Genomic DNA, 27,687 nt, shown 5'->3' with positions numbered 1-27,687 from the left:
CTCTTTCACTTTACACAATTTCACGCTCCATCAATTCTCGCAGCACAGTCATTTCTACCTTAAACTTTGAATGCTATATGAAATGACATTTGCATGGACACAGTATGTGCTCTCTCTCTCTCATGTGAAAGAGAGACTACATATTTATTGACCACCCTTCAACAGCTCCACATTTCACCCAAGAAATGACCCAAGCTTGAACAATTCATGTGGCCAGACACAGTGCAGTACATTCATTTCCATACATTTTTACCTTATTGTTGCAGAGCATGTCAGCATTGTGGTTTGTCAGCTGCTTTGTTGGTGACTGCAGTACAGGGAGAGATCCGATAGTAGATTTATATTATTCATCTGGTAATCCTACTTAATGATTATCTCATCCCAGTCTGGGTCAAATGGGACGCTATGCTTGACTGATGATCAGGAATCAGAACAGAAAGGCTAGAGGACCAAAAGTTTGGCATTGTTAAGGCATGATTATCCCCAAACACCTTCCCTTCATTCAAATAAAGATTAAAAACAAAAACTTGACACACTTTACTGAGGTGTATGTATACAGTATGAATCCACACTGTTCACACAAAAAATAACAACATGTATGATTCAGACCACTTCTAAATAAAGTAACTGTCTCTTGATTTTCACAGAGTTTCTTCGCACTGTGCCGAGGTCCAACCTAAAAGAAACCAGTGGCACTTTGTCTTTTCGTTCTGTTCTTCAGACTGTGGTGTATATTGGCGAGACATTACATCAGACATACATTCACACGATCTGGGCCTTTGTCAGACCAAAAAAGGCCTAACGTGCAAATAGGAGAAAAAAGCAGTGAGAGCTTGCTTTAAGGTGTAACTCAACTAGGCCATTATAAAACACATCAATATGATGCAAGAAAAGAAAAGAAAACATGTGGAGTCGATGTAAGATGAGTAGGAAAACAAAAAGGAACACCAGTCTTGCAAGAGTCTTGCAATGTTCTGTAACGTAAGGTACCGTTCTCACTGAGAACTATAGTGAACACAGAGACAAAAACACTTTTACAGATAATGTCTGCACCTCACTGGTTGAAAATCATACTGCTCATTCATTCAACTCGCTGTTGAGTTTGAGAAATACTGTGTTACTTGGCTGTGAATGAGGTTAATCTTTGTGAAAGTGGAAACAATCTTTTATATAATCAATTATAAGTTATCCCGAAATTCCCTATCTGGACCTGCTGCTGTCTCTTAGCTACATACTGTAAATCTCACAATGTTCTGTCAGCCATTCGTGAACAGTCACAGTCATTGTATTCTGTGAGAGGAAAGTGAGAAATTCCAATTTATAGTTGGCAAAGTCCACGTCTTCAGGAAGTGCTACTTCCTCCTGCGATTCAGATGTAAATGATTTATTTTGAGACATATCAGCAGGGAAGCAGAGAGGAGAGCACTACATGTTTCTATAACAGTCTATGTGCCCTTGCTATCTCAGTATCTCTCCAGAAAAGCACACCCTGAATTTGTGTGCAAACATCTGATGGACAGTAGCAAACAAGTGACTCCTCCATTTGTTATGAATGTATCACTCAATCTGCCGGGTTTCCTTGGCAACGGAGGGTGGGCCTGGACTGCTGGACGCACTGGTGCGAGCCGTGATACTCTTCCAACCAAACAGAGCTTCCTTTTGGAGAGAGTAAGAATTAATACAGGATGTATGATTTTATATGTGTTGTAACTGTTTTGTTAATAGATACATGGGTAGGAAATAACAGCAGCTTACCTGCACAGTGCCCAGAGTGAGTGTCCACCCTCCAGGTGATTCTCCCCCCTGGCACCTCACTGCCGATGAGCTGAGGGAGCCAGCATTGAGGGCCTGAGCTGGACCCTGAGGTGCAGCTGAATCTGAATCGGGCGCTGACTCTGGCGGGGGCTGTGTGGATGAAGCAGGAACAGCCTGTGTATTTTGGTGTTGGGGTGCTGAGCCAGTTTCCTCCTCGATGGGTGTATCTTGTGAGCCACCCAGAACAGATGAGGAGTTTGAGAGTGGTGGAACTGACCCAGAGACACAACTGGGTGCTGGACTACTCTCTCCCGAGGCGCTGGGGGGAGTGTGAGAGTGAGCGTGTTTCTTTCTGCGGAGCGTGTCGATCCAACTGGAGCTGTGTCTGGAGGCAAAGGTGGCCAGGGCCAGAGAGGAGAGCCTCATGTTCTTCCCTGAGGTGATCAGCTCTCCAAAGCCCTCCTGGTGGGCAAAGGCATAGCCTGACCTCCTAGAGCCACCCCGAGCCCCCAGACGACCCTCTGACATGCTGCCTACGCCACGCCATGCACCCCCCACACTGCGACCTACTGGCTTCCGCTTCTTCTGCCGCACTAACTGAGTGTAGCGCACCTGGAGCACAAACAGAAGAGAGGAAGGGGTACAAAATGTCTATATTTAGTGATATGCCATGGTTAGTTCATCGCAGTCTACTTGATCATTAAAAGCTACATGGAAACACAAAAAACATACAATTCATCTACAGGATGATTCAAATTATCTATAAGCACTTTACAGCCTCATATTTAATCCTAAATTTTTTGAAATACTGGGTCTAATAGTCAAGGTTTCTCAATTATCATATTTTTCATTGACGACTCTCTTGATTGCTCCTCTGCCACTTGTGTGCTGTGCATTTTTTCCATGCTGAACTGTGAACTCCAATAGTTGATCAAACTACCTTTTACACTGACGTTGACATCAAACTCAAAACTTTTTGGACTTTGCACACAAACAAATTAAAAAAGGAACACAACATGATGTCACTGGCTTTGGTTGGATACCCAGCTGGCTCAAGACACAGTGACTGAGAAGGCCACACACTCAGCTTATACACATGTACTAAAATCAGCTTGTATCATTACCACTGTGCACTGTTCAAGTCAATATTTGCAGGGTATTTGAAGTGCATGAGGCCAGTGACGGGAAGCATGAACTTATCAAGCAGCATCACACACGCACACACACTAAGATGAACTGTTTGTATGTGTGCAGTTAATCATTGGCTGAGCCCAGTATCCACCTGACATGATGGAAGACAAGATAGTGACATATGTGGCAATGAAGAAGATGGAGACATCTGTGTTAGAAACATTGTGTTTTTGTGTGTTTTCTCACCGTGTCTGAGAGCTGAGGTTTAAGGTCCAGCTTGAGGAAGCGAAATGCCAAAACTGGAACTATGCATATTGCTGTTGCCAGTGCAATAGTTAACCACACGACTGGTTGCAATAATGTGCTCTGGGCAGTACCTGTAGTTACAAATATACACATGGGCACACAAACATGAATAAATGTGTTTTAGAAATTTATAGAATTTCAAAAACACTGCATACATATGAATATTAGACATCTTTACTTAATGATCTGCCTGCAGGAGTGAAATGATTTCAAGAGGAGACTAGAGTGAACATCAATACCTGATTTAAGTGTGGGTAAATATTACGTATTTACAAATTTGTCCTTATGCTGAGCAGGTGATACAGCCTGAACAATATATTCATATCCTGATATTATCAGTAGACATAGGCTTATGACATGTATAAGATAGGCTTTTTTTTGTGTTATGCATCCGACCTGATTTTTCCTGATTCAGTTTTAATATATTTCCGCTAGATTTGCTTTTAATTTTGCATTATTGTTCATACTTATTATGTGTAATAAAATATATGCTAACGTGTCATTATTTCTGAAATATCTATGTTGACATCTGCCACAAAAATCCAGCACTGATGGATGTGTGTGTGACAGACAAGTAAACAGAACGAGAGGACTGACCTACGAAGTGGAACTGATTGGGAAAGATCCTGAAGAGGGTCTCACTGTGCAGAGCGAACATGATGGTGAAGTAGGAGCCCAGAGAGCCCCACACAAACACATGGTTGATGACTGTCCAGAAGCCTGTGTCAAGAGCGATCTACACACACAGAACCACATGCAAAAAAACAGCTGAGGTGCACAGTTAATACACAACGATGGAACAAACAGTAGTTAAATATAGAGGTTCCCAGATGTAAGGAAAGCTAACACCACTCTGGGCTCAATCACCTGTACGCTGACCACAATGACCAGGGCTGTTGCCGTGGTGACAGCAAAGGTCTGGTAGTCGGCGAGGGGCACTCCGTTGCTCTGAGTGGCATCAGACAGGATAGCGTAAGGGACAAAAAACAGCACCACTGATGTGTAGATGCCCTGGGTGATGCAGATGAAGAACTCTTTCTTGTTGAAGAGGAGGTTGAGCTGCCCAGGCTCGTACAGCTTAGGATACTCCAGACTCCTTTGGTCAGGAACATCCTACAATAGGACAGAAAGTGAGGGACTGATGAAAACAAGCCTAACCTGCTATGTTGCAGTATATAAAAGTAACCAGTATATAAAATAATTACCACTAGTTTACCTCTTAAATACATGACTAAGAGTCTATAGCCGTGCTAGCAACTATGTGAGGTTGAACTCACTGTGAGGTGCTTTGAGCTAAATGCTAATGCTAGCATCCTAACCTGCTTGCAATCACAATATTAATTAATATTATACAGATGTTTAACAGGTATAGTGTTTACCTTAAGCACATTAGCATGCTAACATTTTTGGATTCAATTAGGAGTACACACAGACTACAGCTGCAGCTGTCATTACTTGGTAAGAAACAAAGTACTGGGCAAACAAAAGCTTGATCTGATGATGGCACTGAATGAAAAGTTAAGGGATCATCAAAGTTATTGCAATTTATCTTGAGGGGAACACTAATATTTGCACATAAAGTCAGGGCAGACCAACTAATAGTTGTTGAACAGTCTCATACTAAAATACTAAAGACGTGAACCTCATGATGGCGCTAGAGGGACGGACCAAACTCTTTAGTGAGGTTTATAAGGACCATGAAAGTCTACACTTTCATTGCAATTTATCCAATAGTTGCTGCAGCCAATAGTTGGACCAAAGCTGGTTGATTGACCAACAGAGCTACACTGCTAATATGGCTAAAAATATCTTTACTCTTCCTGTTGTCATGGCTGATAAAGATTAAAACAGGGACAGAGAATACGTCAACATTCATGTGGTTCTTCTGTTTCATGGAAAGAGTACAGCATATGCAGCGTTCATGAAATCTCAATACATAGTAATAGTTTGACAGACCTGGTCAAATATCCCCATGGCCAGCACAGGGAGGGAGGTGTAGACAATGTTGTAGAGCGTGATGAAGTACTGATCATACACAGTCTACATGAGAGAGATTAAACAGACACATAAACACACTGTTAAAATCATGACTGTGATTTGTGATTGTTTTTGTCCCCATGACCTCTACTCCCTGACCTGAGCAGAGAAGCCACAAAAGAAGCCGAACCAGAAGTGCACCATGGTGAAGGCAAAATTCTTGTAGAAGAAGTAGCAGAGGAAACGGCACATGCGCAGGTATGACCAGCGGCCGTGGACCAACAGGAGGCGCTGAAGGAAGCGGAACTGGGAGAAGGAGTAGTCACTGGCCAGCACGGCCTGGATCCCCTCCTGACCTGAGATACCAACTCCTATATGAGCACCTGGAGGAGTGGAGAGACCGACAGAGACAGAGAGAGAAAGAAATGTAGGTCATGTAAAGTTGTCTCTCAGTCTGTAGGGTTTTTGATATGGAACTATCTTCATACATACATCAAAGATAATTGTGGTATGTATACATCATTTTTAAGGTTTTTTTTACAACCCTGCTTCAAGTCTAGAACTGTAAATGTTAATAAGTTGTTAATACATGAATTTCAGTTTATATACACAGCAGCCCTTTTCCACAAGGTAACTGGTTGAAGAGGGTGTTTTTCCTGAAAAATTAAAGAGCTAAAAATGTTTTCACAACCTGGCAGACCAAGGTTGTTCTTTTTAATGACTTGGAAATGATCTCTAAATCACTAGTTAAGCTATTAATCCCAACTATACCCTTTAGTAACTAAGAAAGCCCAATTAAACTGTAGTACAGACACAAATGTCTCAAAGGTTAAGATCACAGATCACAGGATGTGAACCAACCCCACCCAACACTGCTGCACTGACTGCATTTCTGCTTTGTACTTGCATAAATTCATTTGACGAAACATGCACCAATTCGTGTAGACATGATGTACATATACAGATAAACATGGAGGGTGATGCAACACTTACAAAACACAGACTATTACAAACACACTTAGAGAATCAAAACTTGGGGTTGTTGGGTTGACCTTGTCACTTTAACTTACCTCCTTTTAATCCCATTAATCAGCATAAGGTTAGAAAACTTCTTCAACACTGACTGACATTATCATTATCTGCCACACAAGTTAGAAGCTGTATACACTCAGTGAAATATTCAAACTCCATCCCATCAAATGCACTATGCATTACTCTAGATGTCTTCATCATTTTACCCACATTTCCTCAAAGTTCAGCTCAACATATTTGGAAACATTAGGATTTCACAGAGTTCTTTGGGTTTGCAGCCTTCGTCTGCACAGCATGAGTTTGTTATGACTGGCCAATCTGCACGTTAGTAGGGTTTAAAAGGACACGCAAGACACTGAAGATGCTGAGAAACCAGTTCTTGACTTGATGAGGACATTGCACCTACTGCAACACACATTTCCCCACAGCCTCTATCACTACTAGTAACACCATCTATATAAACATCTTGTACTACCAAACTTAGAATTACTGAGAATTTCCCTAGCCAATCACATGGCAAAACCCCACTTCTCTCTTTCCTCTCCCTCTCACCAATAATCCAGTTACACTTCCTCCTTTCCTCTCTGTCATCCTTCATGTATATACGATCCTCCCGCCATAACTCACTTTTTATCATGCTAACGTCATTAGCGCCATCTCCTATAGCCAGGGTGACAGCCTTCTTGTGTTTCTTGATGAGCTCCACCACCTGAGCTTTTTGCAGTGGGGTAACTCTGCAGCAGATCACTGCTTTGCACGCACACGCCGTCGACACAAACTCCGTCTCCATGTCTGCTTCTAGAGCATGGGCCTGTCAGAGAGCAGGAAAGAGAGAGTTGAGAAGTTTAAGGTTAAATGTACAGTAAGGGGTCAGAGTTGTAGCTTTGGAAAAAAATACTAATGGTTTGTCGATAACACATTTCTGGCAGCTAGCAGTTTCCTGACAATTGACAGTTTCTTCACAGCCCTTGCTGGTTTTTCATATATGTATGTAGCAGGAGAGTGTGTGTGTGTGTGCGTGTACGTGTGTGTGTGTGTGTGTGTGTGGGGGGGGGGGGGGGGGGGGTGTTATTCATACCAGACTGTGACCGTTGATTACAAGGGCAAACTCTCCAGAGATGTTCTCCATGAGGTTGGAGGGAGGTGGAGGAGGAGTTGAGCACTGCAGCTGTTTCCCTCCTCCTCCTCCTTCTCCTTCTGCTTCTGGTCCTTCTCTGAGCCCATTACCCATGAAACATGCCTCTCCCCATCCCTCCATCCCTGCCTCCTTCCCTCCATCTCTGGTTCGTGACAGCTCAATCATCCTTTCCCTCGCCCTCCTGCAAAAGAAGACAAGCAATCTCCTCATCAACAGGGCTTGTGCGTGCCACAAAGACAGCACCAAAACACAGCAGGCTATATGAAGGAGATAACAGAAGAGATGAACGAGGGATAGGATAGAAAGAAAACACAGCTGAGTAAGCAAATCAAAGTAGAGATAAAAATAGCAAGGGAGCAAAAAAAAGGGCAGGTGAATGTCAGGAAGGAGACTAACTGTGATGAGTTGTGCCCAGATCCTAATGTTATTGCTGATGTGTCAGTTCCTACTGACCTCCATGTATCAGGTGGTCAGGAGCACCTGAACCATTGCATTAAGATGCATTAAGATAATTATATATGTTCTTTCCTATGAGCTCACCAGGGCAACTTCATAACAACTTTCCTTGTGATGCCAGTAAAGTTAACTGAGCTAAACTCAGTTACAAGTTACAGGAACTGTTGTATGCAATCTTTAGATCATGCAAACTTTTGAGAACTGCACATTAGGGAAACACAGTGTGTGCTCATACGTGACATAAGTATATAGGCAGTCACAGGAGCATCAATTAACACTGTGAGAAATTTAAATATGCTATTGAGTCAATCATATTGTTTCAATGGTTTCTTAAAGAAGACAGGATTGTGGCAATCTATTTATTTTTTTCACTTAAAAAAGCAAAAAAAACAAAAACAAAACAACTTTAGCAGTGAGAAAATTTATAAATTTGTCGTACACTTGTAAGACTGGCTGTGCGTGCAGAAACACATGCAGATACTACTAAGTATCTGCATGTGGTTTTAAGCAGTGGATATTGTTCAGTGACTCATACAGTTGCTGGAACACTGCGCTACCACACCTACTTACTCCAATCATGCATACACTTCTTCATTTCTTTTTGACCATCACTGTACACTACAGTGCACATGCAGCCGTCCACCCAAATAAACAGACTGACCTGAGCTCCTGCCGTACGCTCTGGACAGTGTGCCCGCTGATGATGAACACCTCAGTCATATCATCTGTCAGCATCTTGCAGGAGTAACCTATGTTGACAGCCGTCTCTGTGTGTGTGAGAGAGTGAGAAAGCATTTCATGATTTAAAAAAAAAAAAAAAAAACAGGTGCCAGAAAAATATTTCAGATAGATTAAAAGCTGAGAATCTTTATACCAAATGGAGAAAAGTGATACTTTGTCTTGCAAAGTTACTGACACCACAAGTTTAAAGCAAATTAATATCTTATATATTAAGGTGTCATAGTAGAGTTGAACAAGATTGCGATTGCAATATGATTCATAATTATAGTGGAAAAGATCATGTTCGCATTTCACTTCCTCAAAAATATAAAAATTATGATAATGGGATTTCTGCTTTCAGATTTCTGTTGTACCAAACAAGCATGTTCTCTTACATCTGAGGAATATGATTTGAAGGCTGGAGCATCTCTGTAGCAACACAATGCTTCATTTATAGTATGTTGTGACACATTTTACCTTTATAAAAAAAATAGCAGCTCCTGCGACTTGGCCATAGTGCGATTGTGATAAAATTTTGATTAATTGTTCAGCCCTGTGTCATAAGCACACTGATCAAGACTAGCAAATACTGGCAATCCTTTTTATTTATCCTTGCAGTTTTGTTTCAATCTAGAGTTTTAGCCCATTCACTGCTCATCACATTAGGCTGCTTCATGCTCTTTGTGTCACTCTATATGCCACAAACTTCTATAATTACATTGTGGCTGCTGTAATGCTGACCCAGCACGTCTCTCCAGCGTTGAAACATTACAGCCGTGCTTAGTGCCTGCAGTTCTCTGTTGATGACTGACTCCTGGTCTGTGTGATCTGTGTTTCTCAATTGCTGACATTTTGGAGGTGATTTACGGGAAACCCCTCCAGATGTATGCGGCTGGATAGACTTTTGTAATTTGAATTTTTTTGTGTAGGGAACTGTCATGTTTACCTAGTTTTATGTTAAACCTCCGGATGACTTTCTGGTGCGCTTGCAGTAGATTTGTGTGGCAGAGTGTAATGGCAACAGGGGCGCTGCAGTATGTACACATTAATGGTTAAAGACAGCACACACACAGGCACATAGCAGATGGCCACAGTGATAATACTGACCTCACCAGTACAAAACTCACCACAAAGATGTGTGCAAACTGCTCATAAAAGTTGTTGCAAAAGCGTGTGTGTGTGTGTGTGTGTGTGTGTGTGTGTGTGTGTGTGTGTGTGTGTGTCTGTGTCTGTGTCTGTGTGTGTGTCTCACCCTGCTTGTCTCCAGTGAGAACCCAGATTTTAATGTTGGCCAGAGAGAGGACAGCGATGGTCTCTGGTACACCTTCCTGCAGCTTGTCCTCTATAGCTGTGGCCCCCAGGAGCTGGACATGCAGGCATCATACAAGCATAAAATTTCAGAGGGACAAAAAAGTGATTTTTAAATGAGTTGAATAATGCAGTGGAAAACAAGTTACCACTAATCTTACTTGTTCAATCAACTTTTAATTCAATAATGCCTTGCAACATGATGAGCTGACAATTTTGTCCAGCTACTGTAAAAAAAGGAAATTCCCCTCATTAATTAACTGAGTTCCCTTTTTTATTTAGTTTGCGGAAAGTACGGCATATGTTGTGTGAGACACAAATGGTTTAATGCTTCACATAAAAAAATGAAAGTCACACTGCTACTGACAGAACACCCCCTAAATATAAACCGCACACACATGCAAACTCTCAGTCCGAGTCACCAACCATCATATCTTGCTCAATCTGTTCGTAAGCGGCTGCCAGTCGGTCCTCTCTGTAGTCAGTGGCCTTGTCAGCGCAGCGGTGGCTCTCTGACCATGCCTCCCACTCATCCTCTGACAGGTCCCTGTAGGCCAGGGCCAGGGTCCGCAGCCCATCTGCTGCATACTCCTGACAGACATGTACAAACACAAACATAAACAACATACACACAGTCTGACACGAAGATACACACAGTTGAGTTGATGGTACTTTATTCCTCTAGTATTAGATTTTTAGGGCAAAGCAATGTCTGGGTCTGTCTCATGTCATGGTGATACACATCAGGAAAAAGTCAAAGCAAAGACAGTGCTACAGCTGCCTTGGAGAGAGCAGACACTAGATGGCAGTACACCGCCGTCATCGAGCTGAAGCACTTGTTTGTTCACTCACGTTGAGGTGGTCTGAGGTGATGTTCATCAGTTCCTGGTTACAGGGGTGGAGTCTCTCCAGCAGCACAGTATCAGCTCCTTTACAGTACAGACGGATCCTGCCCTCTGGGTTACGCACTGAAAATGAACAACAGTGTAATGAAGACAAAATACTCCAAGGGATCCATGCAAGTCTTCCATCACCTTCAAATAACCGTAACCAGCTGCTCCTCCTACATCACACAGGCTGTCTATCTTAATATTGTTTAGTGATGATGCACGTGTGTATGCTCAGACCCTTGTGGTCTCACTGCTCTGTTGCTAGACCAAAAGCTGTTGCTAAGGCAAGAGTGATTTATGACCAGTGACTTCTGGGCAGTTTTCCAGCGGCTTACAAGAGGACAAATTGCAGAAACACACGGTGACAATCCATTGAGGGTTAAAATGTAAAAAGCTCTAAAAGCTCAACTCCTGTCAGCTTATAGAAATAAATATTTGTGATTTAAACATGAAAAGCTCACTGGTGCTATACATCCAATCTCATCCAGTCTCTTGTGTATATAGTGTTGAAACTAGAAGAGTGTGAAGACACCAAGAGTCCAACGTGGGACAGACTTTTCCTCCTCCTGAATAAATCTAACTCACAATGGTGCAGGAGCATAAAGACCAAGGCTTATTGATTATGATTTTCACCATAGATAGCAAGTTTAAGCTTAAGCTTATTTTAACTTTTTAGGTTTTTTTGCATGCATGCATCCAAAGTTGGTGTGTTCATAGCTGAATGAAGGTGCTGATTGCTACAGTAAATAAGATAAAATGTGATGAAAACCCAGAGGAATTTTTTTAAACTGCAGGTTTTAAATGCTGCATATAGTATTTTAAAAATCTAATTTCATCCTTATTGTTCTCATAAGGTTTTTCATATGATTTTCACCAACCGTCATATTAAAAATCACTAGAGATACATTTCCAGTTTTTTTTCTTGAAATGATAAAACCTGCGCACCTATAACAGACATCCTTTTGCGTATGTTGTTAAAGTCCAGGATGGCAAGCAGAGTGTAGGTGACAGGTCGTCCCATCTCTGTTGTGGTGATCGTCCCAGGCGTTCGGGAGCGAAACAGAAAGCCGAAGTTTCGAGCAGCGGTCACTAAAGCGCCCTCATCTGGAGACTGAGCCTTATAAACCAGCTCTCCTGGGTGGACAGACAAGATAATAATAAATAATGGACAATAAATAATGGAAAGGTTGTGTGTTGGTGTCAATGTTTGCTGTCTTTAAACCTCCCACATTAACCTCTCCCCTTGTGCTTCTCACCCTCACTCTTCTCCTCACTCATGACAGTGTGACAGAGGGAGAGCAGGCGGAAAAACTCGTGAGTGTGTGAGTCTCCCACTTTCACTGATTCCAGCAGCGTGTCGTCATAGAAACAGAAGTCCGGGTCTGCCAGGGGATTGAAGGGAGTAAAGTCCAGTCTCTGAAGATAAATAGAGAGTCATGAACTCTGATAATATGCCATAGAGCAGTAGAAAAGATGTATACATGTTTATGTAAATGTGTCTTTTAGTAAAGAATAGATTATTCTAGGTTGCTTACCTTTGGCTGAGGTCCAAGTGGATCTGTAACTTCACCTGAAAACAACACAAACACCAGATGTGTAAGACTTTGTTGTGTATATCCAGCTAATTTCCTAAAAAATGACTCAAAATTTCCTAAAAATTAGCTGGGATCTAGCTGTTAATTACGAGGATATTCTAAGTACGTGGAGAATGTGTTTGTTGCTATGGTCATTAAATACCTGCTCATTCTATTTGCTAAGTAAAAAATAGGAAATTAAGCAGTAGATAAAGTAGAAAAGTAGTTCATTAACAGACATCAATATCCATCTCAGTTTCCTATGGGACCTATAAAACACCTGTATGTCTTGTATATGTGTGTGTGCACAGTGATTCAGCACAAGTATATATATGTGTGTTTACTTGCTTACCTAATGTGTGCACTTACCGTAAGTCTGTCCATTGATGGAGCACTTGTTGAAGCTCATGATGTTCTGAGTGAGAGTTCCAGTCTTGTCACTGAAGATGTACTCCACCTAAATATAAATTTAAATGGCAACAGTAAGTCAGAAGTTACAACAAAGTAACTGTCAAATTGATCTAAAACACAAGGTTAGAATAAGGTTTTAAAAACACTGTATTCAGAATTTTGAAAACATCCTTACAACGGGTTTATATTCTGGAATTTATGACAGCTTATACTGACCACTAATTATAGGCTGAGAAAATGAAACAGTTTAACTGTAGAACTCATAGTTTTTTTTTTATTAATAGAAATGGTAAATTAATCAACAAAGCATTAGAAGCATCACAAAAGCAAGAGAAACTAGGATGAATGGGCAGAACATGCATGAAATATCAATATCACACACACACACACACACACACACACACACACACTGTATTTTCTGTCCAAGTGTGGATGCCCACCTGGCCCAGCTCCTCGTTCAGAGTGGTGGTCCTGGCCTCAGCTGCTGTATTACATTGAGAGCAGAACATCTGCTGGTCCCAGTTGATGAAATAGCTATGACCCAGCCTGATCACCTCCACACTGGTACACAAACAGAAGAGAGAGAGACAGGCTAAACCTGGCAGTATTATCAATCATGTACATTTGTTTTTTTCTTATGTAACAAATGCGTAACTTGTATTTATTGTCTGCATGGTACGCGTTGTTTGCAGCTTGTTTATACATTTTGTATTGTGCAGAGGTGCAGGTGTGAGAAGCTGTGGTTTCAGCCTACAGCGTTTTGGTCACTGCTGAGATCTGTTTTGCCATGAATTCATTATTTTCATTTGTACAGATGATACAATCAGTGTGGTCACAAACCACCCCTGACTACCTGCAGCGGTGGTTTGGGCAATCTGTCTTCACTGTATATTTGGTCCATTTACATTTGCATTTTTATGTTGCCAGCCACTGTATAATCTGATCGCCTAATGCCCTGTGAACATGCAGTGATGTGTGAAGCTTTACACGCGACAAAATTGATGTCAACAACCGTCTACTAAGATATCAATATAACATAAGCATTATTAAACCCTCTCTTCGTGGTTTGTGTTTTATATTTGTTCTTCATCACTCTTACATACACCCTTTTTTTCACAATATGTCCCTTAGTCATAAACGTCTCCTCACCTGACATACAGAGAGATAGGCACCACGGTGTTGAGAATGATGACGTAGGACCAGAAGGAGAGGAAAGCGTTAAACAGAAAGTTGTCCACAGGAGGGTTCCAGGGCAGGTAGCTCTGAAACAAGGACCCCACCTCTCTCTCCCACACTGCATTACCAACAGCCAAGATCACACCCATACACACTAGGAAGCCAAAGATCTGACAGAGACACACAGATGGAAAAACAATGAGGGAGAGAGAGTATGAGAGCATGATGTCTAAATCTACAATTAGATATCTTACATTTGGATCTTTGAACTCAAATTGGTATAGAATATATTATTAGGGAGGATATATGAAACTAAATCTTTTCTTGAAACAGTTATGAGCTATGAAAGTGAGAGGTTTGGGGTTTCCTACCCACAGGACCAGGGTGTTCATCAGGCGATCGATGCTTGTACGCTTAAACTTAGTGCGACCGCTGTTCTGCATTAGCTTGGTATCAGGGCCTGTGATAAAAACAGGGAAAGTGAGACCTGATATATGCATCACACACATGCATGCCAAACGCAAATAAACGCAGACACACCAACCTGCGAAGATGACCAGGCCATAGCAGGCTTCAGTGTTACGGAGGACACAACCTCGTAGCAGCATATTCTGGTTGGTTAGGGTGTATTTCTTTTCTCTCCAGTACAGAGTCCCACAGAAACGATCCAGCTTGTTGTTTGGGGGCTCACACACCACCTCACCTTAACACACAGAAGAGTATGGGCATACAACCCAAATACAAACACACAAATGTAAATTAAAAGCTATATCACAGAGGTCCACAAAATCCAATTATGGCACTTTCCTAGCTGTATGATGTAGTGATGAATTAATTATCCTCATGACATCATGACATTGTCACACACACAGAGGTTGACACACACACCTTTTGTAAGCTGATATAAGGCAAAGTGTGGGTAGATTTGCTGCAGTAATGCATTTTTCTGAGCAGGAGAGGAGTGTGTGGGTGCGCTGTGCTGACACGAAACTCTTTCGTTTGGTGCGCTGGTGGGCGGGTGATGCTGGCAGGGGAGGCCAGTGTGTGTGTGTGTGTGTGTGTGTGTGTTGTTTTGTTCATGTGCAAGAGTGTGAGGGTGGATAGCACTTGTGTCAAACATATGAAACAGACTGAAAACCATTGACCTTTATATTACTGAGAAAGGAAGTTGAACCAAACAAGAAGCCAAGAAAAAAAGATGGTATTGTTTTCAAATCTCACCGTTGAATGAGGCTAAGTTGTTTGGGTCTCCAAGTTCAGATGTCACTGACACAGACTGACGTACCTTCATATTGGTCTCTCTGCAAGATGATACAACACACAGCGATTTAGATATAGTGTCCTGTTGCCCATGCAGATTATGAGGTACTATGAGTCAATAGTGAGGTGTTCTCTGACCCGTCCAACTCGGCTGTCTCGATGTAACAGAGCCCGTGAGGTTCACTGCTGGACAACAGGAGCAGGTCAGCCTGAAAATAGATATGTTAGCTGAGGTTAGCATCCACCGCACAGCACAGGAGCATGGATTAGAAAAGCACTGATGCAGTGATGATAGCTTCCATCTACTCCCAAAGCAAAAAATGAGTAATTGCATCTGCAAGCAAGTCAGTAATTAAGTACAGTAATAAGTGTCCTCTAATTAAGCACATCTACTGAAATTCATTGATCATTATGGTCCATAATACAATATAAATAGCCATCATGATCACATGCAGATTAGGGAATACTGAACAGTTCAGTGCTACTGTAGGTTGTAATAAAGCAGTCTTAATTAAAATGGGCCCTGCAGGACTACAGATCACTGTGTCTGTGTGTGTGTGTGTGTGTGTGTGTGTGTGGTGATGAACTCACTGTGTTGGACACTTACTGCCACAAACTGGTTGTTCTCCAGTTTAATGATATCACCCACTCTTACATTCATCCACTTTTCATTCTGAAGACTGCAGCAGCAAAACCAAGAGAAATAGTAAAGAGAAATAAAGTTACAGTAACTGTGGAAATGTTGTCATTCAACCCTGATAAACTGACTTGAATTATGGATTCTATAAATAAAAGATTCAATTTGAAAGTAAAGGGAATATTCTATTAAAAAGACAAAACAGCAAACTCACGAGCCACGGATGAGGACCTGAGACTGACGGTTATTTACTTGGTTGTCGCTCTTGTGACGAAACTGCAAGAAGCAAAGATCACCATGATCTTTTCAGGAGCTGAGTCAAGCTCACTATATTTACCAGAAGCCCCTTGTTTGCACGCTAATTCAAAGTACTGTCTGCTAGAAATCATCAGGAATCGTTGTACTATATTTCACTGTAATGTTATCCTGCCTCATGCAAGACTGCACAAGTGTGTGGTGCGTAAAATAGTTGCTCACATAGTCATCGGTGGCATCCTTTACTGCAGTGATGCTCAACACCAGAGCTAAAGGCACGATGGTAGTGAACCAGGAGAGCGAGGAGATCTGAGGTATCAACTAGACAGAGACAGAGAGGTTGATCTTCAGATTAGTTGGAACAGGGACACAAAGGCTGTGTGTGATACAGAGATAGCTCCATCTGACCATAGCCTCACAGCAGACCACTGAGTTCCCTATGAACCTGTTTGCATCTGTCTGTACCATATGTACTGCGTGCTCAGGTGCTTTTTTTTTTTTAAGTATTTGTTTGCTGATAGATTAATAATTTCCACGGGGTGCAAGAAAGAAAGTAAGTACTACCTTGTAATTTGATGTAGATGTGATGTTTGAAAATGGCTTGATAAGAACTAAGGACTGTACAATTTCCTGTTGTTTTGCAAGAATTTATTCCTAAACCAAAGTAGAGGACAAACTGTAATTTTTACCTGCTGGTGGTGCCACAGAAAAGATCCAGTAGTTGCTAAGTGGTGGACCGACACTGCCAACCCTTGAGTCATGCTGCTAGCCCGGTTAACTAGAATTACTGCCTCAAGCTTGTATGATTCTGCTAACCAGTCAAATTCGGTTTCTGCAGGTATTAAGCATATCAAATTTACTGAATTAAATTACATTGAGTTAAATTATCCTATATTTATATTAAAACAATTAAATATTTTAAATTAAATAAATTTACATTTTAAATTAATTAAATGTACACAATTAAATTAAATTGACTGGAAATTAGTTAAACTGTGTTACAACAAATCATTAAAACTATTTTAGTCAATTAAATTACTCTGAATTAAATAAATGAAATTAAATTTATTTGATTAAATTGAGGGAAATTACTTCAATCACATGAAATTGAACTTACTAAAATTGCATTTAATTAATCAGATCAATCATTCATGAGAATGGGAGGGAAGGACAGATGGACATACAACTTGAAAACATAATGACTATACTTTTTCTATCAGGTCCCTCAAGTGCAGGAAGCTATGGAGATTTTGAATATCTCCATCTCCCTATACGATCAACTATTCCTGTTCCAAGGTGAGGGGTTTTATAATTAATTTGTATTACCTATAAATATTTTTCAAATTTACATTTCTTAAACAATCACTTTCTGAGATATCTTTCTTTTTTCTGACAAGTAAACCAACAACTCTTTACTCTTGTAGACTCCATCTCCACACAAAAACACTTATGCACAGATCTTTCTCTCTCGTTCTGTCATGCTTACAACCCTCTTTTCCATCCCTCCTCCTCCTCCTCCTCCTCCGCTCCTCACCTGCAGTATAAGCAGGAAGAGGAAGTAGGTGTTTGCTACTTCCTGGAACTGCTCAAACAGGTTGACGGGCAGAAAGGTGATGATGTTGTACTTGGATGTCATGATGCAGTTACTCTGGATGATTGGAGAGAATAAAAGAAAATTATTTGAACCCGGATCATGTTTAGATTAATTGTTTCAAAGGAAACAACAGGAGACTCTCTTACCGCATACTGAAACTTTTCATTGTACTCTCTGTCATTGGCTCTGACCCTTCTCTCCTCCTCTGCAGAAACAGAAGACATGAAAAAGTCATAAAGGCTGATACAGTATGAAAACAAAAATATACAGAGAGCACCCAAACCGCTGCATGTGTGTCAAACTGCAAACTTGAAAAATGTCAACATCATTAATAATATCCTCTGGAGACCTGGAGAGAGACAGAGAGTGAAGGAGACAAACACAAAAAAGGATAATCCACGATATTTGTGATGTTTTGTGTAATTTGAAATCAATGAAGCTGGAGTGTTTGCTTGAATTTATTTGACGTTATCAAGGAAGACGGTGTTGGACACAATCATTCTGCCTCATGCGCACAAACAAGCACACTGGCACTTAAACCAACGAGTCACCTCTGATCTGTGATTAACTGCTGCCTCTGTCTCTTAATGACTGGATATGCAATCTGATGTGCACTGTATGAGTGTGTGTGTACATTTGCGTGAGTCAAAAGGAGTGCTGGGACTCATTACAGGTAGTCACAGATGAACACAGATGGAAACCTATTACACAACATTATACTAGACTCTTAAATCTACAGAGATTAAAAGTGAAGCAGTGAAATGTCTTCATCTTTGTCTCAAGCTCTTGTAACTCTCCCCTCCTGACCCTGCTCTTTATCTTATCACAGTTTTTAGGTCTCTGTTTATGCTGATGCAGAGTATATTTGGAGCTCCCCTCCTCCACCACCAGGCCTATCTCCTCTAATATTGATGAGACCGCTTTTTAAATGAAATGACTGGCCTGTTTTGCACGGGGCTGTACACAGCTCACATGCACGCACACATGCACACAGATACAAAATTCCGGGCCACAGCATACATTATGCACAGAAGCTCTGTAGCTCTGAAACCATAAAGTCCTCGACATACTTTTGACTGATGATTGAAAGGCAGTGAGGCGCCACAGGAAGGGACATCACATAACAGAAGCCATTACCCCAGAATCAATCGCGCACACACATAAACAAAGACACTGTGGTTTCCTGTGTTTCTGCACCACTGTGAAGCCCTGTCTCAACTTGTATAGTTCGCACCTTACTTGTTTGTCTCTGCTGTATTCAGCTCCATCAAACAAACACAGGTCACTTACAGAAATCCCATATGAGTTCCCCTTTGTTGTCAGGTTATCAGACAGATTTCATGCGGTAGATAAGCTCTGCTCCGCTATAGACCAGCTGGGCTGTTGTCAGAGTTAATTTAGTCAATTTAGAAAACAAATGATTCCCCATCTCTACCTTCATCATATATTTTAAGTTTGCAGCAGATGCTAAAATCTGGTGAGAGTTACAATTGTAACAAAAGGGGCAACATGGATCAAATCCTGTATCGTAGTGTTTATTACGCTGATATTACGCTGATAATAAATATTGTAATACAGTGCATTTTACTGGATAATCAAGGAATATTTAAGGGAGGCTACCAGGGAAGCTACCATATATACAGTATATATTAGATCTACTGTGTAAATAAAGTTACTTTGAGCTACAGCTCTCAGATTTTTGAGTGTATATAGAAATGCACCATAGAAGAACACAGCTCAGGTTTGATGATATTTGATATGCCCTCGCTTTTAACTCTGGTTGGTATAACAATATCACATTTGTCTGTTCACATAGGTGCAGATCCTCCAAAATCTATTCTGTTTAAACTCTTCCAGATGTCTCTCTGCTCTTCCCTTTTCACTCTGGCACTTCTCCACTCTATCTCAAGGTCGTTGTGTTGCTTTCTCGGGCAGTCGTTCAATGGCGAGATCTTTCTGACAGGCAGTGCCAAGGCTGCATTAACCCTCCATGGAGAGGTAAGCTGGATAAGCACAGAGTCACCAAGGCTGCCTGGCATCTGACGCCAGGGAGCAGGCGACATTTGTCCCAGTCACTCTTGTGCAAGCTGACCAACCCAACCTGAATGGATGAGCATCTTTAGCAAACTGCCCATTAAGTGTTTAATGTCTCTGACAGCTTCAAGGGCATTAGAAGCCCTGACGCAGACTAGCTGCTACACAGCAAGTCTGTATAAATCTATAAAGCTCCATTACTGAGAAACCTTGAGTTGCAGGCTTGCTCTGCTGTGAGCATAAGGTTTCCACAAACAACTGAGACATAAAGCTGTACATAAATATTGATTCAAACTAAAATACTTAATGTCACACTATCTTACACAGAATGACTAACTGTAGTCTAATCCAAAAACCCTCATTTTCTTTTATCCACCCCCTGTCTCTTTAACACTCCCCCCCCCCCCCCCCCCGTGGCTGGACATGTGAGGGCACGTGCCACAGCTCCGAACCTCCTTATGTCTCCCTGAGACACACACGGTCACAACATAGTGAACGCAGAATGAAGTCATAACAATAATGACCGAAGAGCATAGTCGGTCTGAGCTATGGGAAATGTTACTGTCCTTGGCGTGAGTGAACCTAAGTCAGGATCAGACTGTGTGGAGGAGTGATCATCACTCACCGTGGCTGATTTAATTAGATAAAAACAGGAAAGCAGAAGCGTCTGCAGTCATGCGCGTGCACACACATAAGTGCATGCACACACACAGTGATCTAATTTGCTGGAAAATGATGCGAGTGACACAGTCACAGACTGATGGACTGGAGGTCAAATGAAGGTGCACATCCAGTGTGATTTGTGATAGTTAAGCTAAGGAATAAGGATACAGACGAGGCAATGTGGCGACAGCGAAGGCTGGCGCCTGGAAGATTGATCAATGTCTCGGGCAGCTGCGACAAGGACATCCTCCACTTATTTACAAATTCTGATTCAGACAAAATCAGTTTTGTTTACACATGCACATCCCACTCATGTAAACAGAAATTCATAGTCAGCACCAAACGTCAGGGAAACTGTGAACACTGAGCAATGACTTCGAGGCACATTAGAAAGGTTATCAATTACCTGTTGGGACAAAGGACTTAAAACTAAACAAACTTGAAAATAAGGTGAGACACAACTCGTTGGCTGTGAAAAAGTGCAGGACTCACATTAAGCATGAAGTGCAAGTGCAAGTTCCCTTTTATTAGATCTTGAGTATTGATGTTTGAAGATGATGTCTAATGATGATCAGGTTCAGAAAATAATGATTACAGGAAAAGGCATGAAGTGGAACATTACAAAAAAAATATCTGCTATGCAGACATGAAGTTAATATGCTTAATATGTGGGCTGCACACATATGTACACATGCAAACACATAACTAGTTATAAAATGGGGTGAGTGAGATGAAGGAGCAGGAATGAAACTTGGACTCAGTTGGGATGAGAATGAGGAATGATTTATTTGAAAAACAGTGAAATGCAGTTTGTACAACCAACAACCCCTGATGATGCAGACACAGATCAAGAGAAAACTGTAAACACTGAGGACAACATACAAAGCTCGTTTGCAATTTCTCCTCCAAACACAAACGCATACCTGTCCTCTTCTTTTTCGATTTGCCTCCATCGAGTCCTTTCTGTTTCTTTCTTTTCAGGGGGAGAACGACTGGAAACCATTTCTCCGGGATTTCTTTCGGTACTGTCATCTTGGCTTTAACTTTAACAGTCACCGCGTTAATTTTCGGTAAACAGGCGCTGTTTCAAAGACAGGTGACCCCAACATCTGACCGCCACATCTCCGCAAGGACGCGGAGATGAAGCTCTGCTCCCAACTTCAGTGAAGTTGGACTAAACGCGCACTGTCGCATCCCCTGCCTCTCGGTTGCTCTGTCTCGTCTCCCAAAACACGCACACATGCTCTCCCTCCCTCACACACACACACTCGGTCCATCCCTTGCTCTATTTTCTCTCCCTCCTGCCGCAGAAACACTGAGGTCATTCTTCTGATAAGGTCAGTCAACAACCTCACGGTAACCCGTCGCCTGCAGCAGCCTACGACTGCGCAAGGTTTTTTTTTTTAAATAAATATTGCATACGTAGCTTCTAGGTGCATTTGAACAACCTGGTTGTGTGATTATTAATTAATTGACGCAGATCAATCGTTTTCCATCACTTCTGCAACCTCATCAATCGACTGACGCACCCACGTGTAAAGTCTCCTCCACAACATAAACACTGGCCACCGTGGGGCATTACGTCACCACACCGGCTCTGCCTCTGATGCACGTTACCATGGAAACCGCCTCTGCAGGGCTCCCACGGCGGAGCGAGCTGAGCGGGGTGAGGAAGCGGGGCGCCATCTTGGATCTAAACGCATGAGCCGACGGGAGCCCGGCCTGGCTCTTGGAGCCGGAATGGCCGGCGCGGCGGGCCAGTTTCCCGCGGGTTCAGAGGGAGGAAGGTGTGCTGCAGTGGGAGGAGCCTGGCACGTGCCTCTGCACGTGCAGCGCGGCCGGCCTCGTGCCAGCTCGGTACAGGTTTCCACGCTCGCATCGCTCGCGCGCCCTCCTGATGTGGAAGTGGGCAGAAGAAGCTGCTGTAGGGATACAACCTCCAGCCTCCACCACTGCAGCCTCCAGCCTCCACCACTGCAGCTTCCAGCCTCCAGCACTGCAACCTCCAGCCTCCAGCACTGCAGCTTCCAGCCTCCACCACTGCAACCTCCAGCCTCCACCACTGCAGCTTCCAGCCTCCAGCACTGCAGCTTCCAGCCTCCAGCACTGCAGCTTCCAGCCTCCAGCACTGCAGCCTCCAGCCTCCAGCACTGCAGCTTCCAGCCTCCAGCACTGCAGCCTCCAGCCTCCACCACTGCAGCCTCCAGCCTCCAGCACAACAACCTCCAGCCTCCACCACTGCAGCCTCCAGCCTCCAGCACAACAACCTCCAGCCTCCACCACTGCAGCCTCCAGCCTCCAGCACTGCAGCCTCCAGCCTCCACCACTGCAGTTTCCAGCCTCCACCACTGCAGCCTCCAGCCTCCAGCACAACAACCTCCAGCCTCCAGCACAACAACCTCCAGCGTCCACCACTGCAGTTTCCAGCCTCCAGCCTCCACCACTGCAGTTTCCAGCCTCCAGCCTCCACCACTGCAGCTGAACATGTGGCTGACGACATTCACTCAACTCAACTCATGTTCACCCACAGCCTACATTTAAGAATCAAAGTTACAATTGAGTATGTTATATTAAGACATTTTTATCTAATGGTGGAAAGTAACTAAGTACATTTACTCAAGTACTGTACTTAAGGGCAGCTTTGGGGTATTTGTATTTACTCAAGCACTGTATTTGTGTTTTATATGATAATTTCCGTTTAAGCTACTTTATACTTCCACTCCATGACATTTCAGAGGGGAAATATTGTACTTTCTATTCCACTACATTTGTTTGGCAGCATCAGTTAGGCCTACTCTCAAGATGAAGATTGTACGTGATGGATAATATAACAAGCATTTACAATACAACACGTTGTTAAAGATCAAACCAGCGGTTGCCTTGCTTTTTGGCTTCCATCTTCCAAAAAGTAGCATGATTTCAGGGTCACATTTGAGGTGTCTATGAGTAGGTAATATTGCAAACAAATAGTGGTTTTTTTTTGCCTCTAAAAGTCTCACATGGTTTCATTTCAATAAATGTTCAAATGACCCAGTATTTCACCAAAGATCAAAGAGTAGAGATAAAAAAAAAACATATTAATGTATCAGAACGTTGTTTTTTCTTCTTTCCTCTCCCATAATTCATCTCACTTCCCTCAGATTTATCATGTGTCCCTGTAAGTATTTTACACTAGCCCCACCTCCGGCAGCTACAACAGTAACATACTGCTGACACACTGATGCTTCAGTATTAATCATCTCATGATGTCATATATAATATGTCAGTCAGAGAGACCAAAGCAGTAGGCTTATTTTATGAAAATGACTGTGCTATGAAGAAACTTTAGACAGACTAGATCTGAGGCACGCGACAGATGGGTGAGAGTGGACGACGTGCATTATCATTGATAGGATTCTTCTACTGAATTCCATTCTCAGGGGCAAAAAACAAAAACCAGCAAACCTGCGCCATTGCACACTGTTCCTAAATATTATCTATCAGCCAACACACTCAGTCAAGTTTGCAAGTCCTCAACGTGCACGTATGGATGACAGCACAGAATTGAAAGAAAGCGTCTTTACCACCAGCTTAACATTTACTTACATGTCAAAATGCAATTGATGAGGGTGCTTGGATGGATCCCTTCTGCAATTAGCAATAACATGCACTTTGTATCCAGGCTGCATGCAGATACAAGTCAGAATAACTTCACATCTGGCATTAGCATAAGTCTGTCCGCTCTGACGTCTGATTTCACATTTTTATGTAAAGTTCACACAATAACACAAAGAATCACTTATTTACCTAGTGTTAACATTTCGAATGGCACATGAATGTGAGGAATTTGGAAGCTGGTGTGGGAGGTCATACTGCTAATATGTTTCAAACCTGAGCAAAAGGCTGCAGTTACGGTTACAGTAGGATACAGCAGAGAAGAAGGCCACCGGACAATCTACAATATGATACCAACATGTTGTTACTGTATAAAGTTTAAACACCTGACTGCGTTCATGTTTGTCTGCAGTGTGCTCTTAATGCATCTCTGAACACCTTAAGACTTGAATATGATAATCAGATTAGAATCTATACTACATACATCCTGTGTGCATTTATACCTGTGTGGTAATATGCTTAGGTGCTATCCGACTACAAACCAGTCACTGAAGACACTTGACGATGAGACTCTGAAGGTACTTGTGAGCTTTCTCGTTTCACCCTCATCAAGCCACCAGGAACACTGACACTAAGGCAACTAGCTGAACGGGTAGTTTAATGTCAGGTACTAACCTGGAGGAGGCCTCTTTCTGAACATCTCCACTCTGCCTGCTTCCTTTTGCTATGGCCCATGGGACTGTCTGGAAAGGGAGAGAACAGGAGGTGAACGAGACAGGGGAAAAGTAAGCACAGTAATGAAGAGAGGCACAGAGGAGTGAGGGATGGGGAGGACACAGTGGAGAGCTGAGGGGGTGGAGTGCTTGTAAAAGAAGAGGAGGTGAGGTGAGAAGCATACGAGACAACTATTTTCTTCTGATACAAAGCGTGAGAGAGAAATGGCTCATTTTGTTTTAAACCGAACAGTGACCATGCCTGTATTCAGGCGATGGACTCTATTTACTATCATGTCTTTTTTTCAGCTTCAGGTTGTTAAAAACATGTATCTTGTTCACTGAGATACAGTAAAAATCAGTCAGGCATGAAAACCACTCCATAACAGGACACACACACACAAACACACACACACCAGACCATCTCTGGTGTGTTAGAGCCATAATGAGGAAATGACATTCAGCAGAGAGCTGCATCTGTCTCTGTGGCACACTGTGTCTGGGGACTGGTGGCTCGGGCCAGATCCACTATCACTCTCTCCTCCTATAGTGGATGAGAAAGAGTAATGGAGAAGCATTTTCTCTTCTCTTCTCTTCTCTTCTCTTCTCTTCTCTCCATTTATGCTGACCTGTTAATAATACACACCTCACAGCTCTCACTTGCTGTGGTTTCTCTCAGCTAAGTAATGGTCAGGAGAGGCAGACAGATGACAGATGAGGCTGCAGGGTAAGGCATTATACATCTTTGTCTCGTCTTTTGTAGTGCATACTAGAAGGTACAAACAGTATGGCAGACGATGCCTCCAGTGACCAATCAATACTCCTGAGAAAGAGCCGCTCGGCCTCTCTCTATGTGAGTTCATCCGATCTGCTTTCAGATACAGTTTCCAGCATCATCTCTTGCTCTGTCATACACTCTTCTCTTTTATGGCATGCCTTTTACTCACTTTCTACACTATACCCTCCCTATTAATCAATCTAATCAGGCATGGGGAGGGAGAACGAGAGCTGTTTGCCATGTTCTCTCACCTCTTCGTCTCCTGTCTTTCAGTGATCACATCCCTCCCTCTCTCTCCCTCTCCATCTGTGGCTGCCGTCTTGGATAACCCTATGGACCCACAGTGCCCTTATGAAATAAAGCTGCCAGCCCGGGGAGTGAGAAACACCAGGGACACAATGAATATCTGAGCACCTTTCCTGGCCTCTGGGCAGAATTCCTTTCATCTCTCTCACTGGAGTTTGGCTGAAGGTTTTGAGGATTTGGAGCAGCAAAAATCCTTAATAAAAAGTGTGGCTTTGAACTGCAACATCAACATCAGTGCTTCTGTTGCTGACTTCAGTTTATTTTACAGTATTGGTAGTCTCCTCAGATAATGTAGAATAACTCTAAAACAGTTCATTTCTCTGCTCTGAAGGCAGGCTGTGCACGTCTTGAATAGAAAAAATACAGAGGAATATGTTTCTATAATATCTGCATGACATCCAGTTAAAATAAGTGTCGATCGCCGTAGTTACTTTCAGACAGAAGCATAGAACAACAAGCTGAAACAACAGAAGACTCTAACAAAGTTAAACCATTATTTACTTTGCCTGCTCTGAAGTCGGGCTGTGTGCTTCTTGAGGACCAATTCAATTACAGCTTTTAATCTCCTATACTACCATAATAAATTATAATCTATTTTTTGTGATATCTGCTGTTAAAATAAAGTACAAGATTATTGTAGGTCACTACAGGAGTTAATTTCACAAAGATGCAGGGACCAACAAGCTCAAACAACAAAAGTCGAGAATAATTCTTACAAAGATCAGCCATCATGTAAGTGGCTTGATGTGAAGGAAGATTGTGGGCCTATATTTCTTGAGCAGAAATTATATTTATAGATAGACTGTTGTGTGTGGTAATGACCTTAAGGCAGTCTTTTGTTTTGTTAATTAGTCTCGGTGTCCGCTATACATGCATTCAACATATGATCTGTCTGTAAATAATAATTGAGGGGTTTCTGGTATATTAATAAATACTTTTCTGATATCTGCATGAGATACTGTTGAAATAAACTACAAGACTATAGGTCAACTACTTTCGGGAGCACAGAACAACAAAGTGAAACAAGAATAAGGTAGCTGTCACAAAGTTAAGGTTGTGTATTTTTTAAGGAGAAATTAAATTAAGACCATTGCTCCTTTACACACCCATTAGAGTAAATGCAGTTTATGAACTAATGTCTGGGTTCACTGCACAGTGACATAACAAACTTTCACTCTGAGTTTGGGAACATAGGCTCTGACTAATGTCAGACTAACTTCTTTAAGGTGGGCGGCTCAAAATCTCCTGAAGCCAAGAACTGTATCTACTGTATGCACTGAGCAGCTTTAATGCAAGTTGCATTGCGTGGTGCAGTAATGAGAGCTGGACACTTCACAATGAAAACCGAGACACACGTCAATATTTTCCAGCTGACACGGTAAGACCGCATAACAAGCCGGCTGACCATACATGGCGAGAGCAGCAATAACCACCGACTACAACAGCTCAGGAAACACAGCCTACCTTTTCAAGTTGGCGTTATAGACAGGTTTCTGGTGGATGCATCCTCGTTGGTCATGATGAAGTCGGAGGCGCCGCCGGACCGTGATGCTCCGGGGCCACCAAGGTGGGGAGGTGAGGCAGGCACCGGGGGCTCGCCGGGGACACCACGCCGAGGTGAGGGAGGGCTTGGCTTCGGCCAGGGAAGAGGGGCAGGAGAGGAGGGGAGGGGAGGGGCTACACCTCTTTCACCTTCTCCACCTCCATCTGAACCCCTCCCCTCAAGACCCTGAAGTCGCTGAGGATCTGATGTTTCCCCTCAGCAACAGAGGCGTTTAGTTAGGATTAGGAAACACAACTTTACCTAAATCATTTCTATTGAAGCTGCGACGGCATGTTTTTTGCTCTAATCACTTTGTTTTTCTTTTAAATGTACACTTGCTGCTTTAACAGCCTGAAGATACACTTTGACATGTGCTTTATTTGTTTTCCTTTGGTGTCATACCGCCCTCTACCGTCTGGTCAGCATTATCTCATCC

General features: G+C 42.5%; 1 protein-coding gene across 5 annotated transcripts; it reads right to left on the bottom strand.

Moving 5' to 3' along the window:
* Positions 1-98: 98 nt before the first annotated feature.
* atp8b2 (ATPase phospholipid transporting 8B2) lies at positions 99-27,673 on the bottom strand. Of its 5 annotated transcripts, XM_071469886.1 has the most exons (31): positions 27,173-27,673; positions 24,587-24,654; positions 21,241-21,618; positions 17,767-17,825; positions 17,561-17,674; positions 16,249-16,347; positions 15,986-16,047; positions 15,742-15,814; positions 15,273-15,343; positions 15,096-15,175; positions 14,419-14,577; positions 14,246-14,334; positions 13,848-14,044; positions 13,139-13,259; positions 12,657-12,744; positions 12,249-12,283; positions 11,970-12,129; positions 11,659-11,847; positions 10,676-10,791; positions 10,250-10,414; positions 9,768-9,879; positions 8,457-8,562; positions 7,280-7,520; positions 6,829-7,012; positions 5,329-5,552; positions 5,149-5,232; positions 4,060-4,305; positions 3,790-3,928; positions 3,133-3,263; positions 1,756-2,367; positions 99-1,652 (listed from the first exon to the last, which is right to left on the bottom strand). In XM_071469886.1, the coding sequence occupies exons 3-31, from the start codon at positions 21,347-21,349 to the stop codon at positions 1,464-1,466; spliced, it is 4,254 nt and encodes a 1,417-aa protein (XP_071325987.1). In that variant the 5' UTR covers positions 21,350-21,618; positions 24,587-24,654; positions 27,173-27,673; the 3' UTR covers positions 99-1,463. The 5 variants fall into 5 exon arrangements, with proteins under 5 accessions (XP_071325987.1, XP_071325988.1, XP_071325989.1 ...); XM_071469887.1 differs by lacking the exon at positions 21,241-21,618 and having other exon boundaries at positions 27,173-27,672; XM_071469888.1 differs by lacking the exon at positions 27,173-27,673 and having other exon boundaries at positions 99-1,656.
* Between the last annotated feature and the right edge of the window lie 14 nt (positions 27,674-27,687).

Source organism: Trachinotus anak, unplaced genomic scaffold, assembly GCF_046630095.1.
Source record: "Trachinotus anak isolate AG129_WGS33_773 ecotype Australia unplaced genomic scaffold, CSIRO_AGI_Tana_v1 ptg000032l, whole genome shotgun sequence".
NCBI classification, from domain to species: Eukaryota; Metazoa; Chordata; class Actinopteri; order Carangiformes; family Carangidae; genus Trachinotus; species Trachinotus anak.
This window is presented reverse-complemented; position numbering and strand designations above follow the sequence as displayed.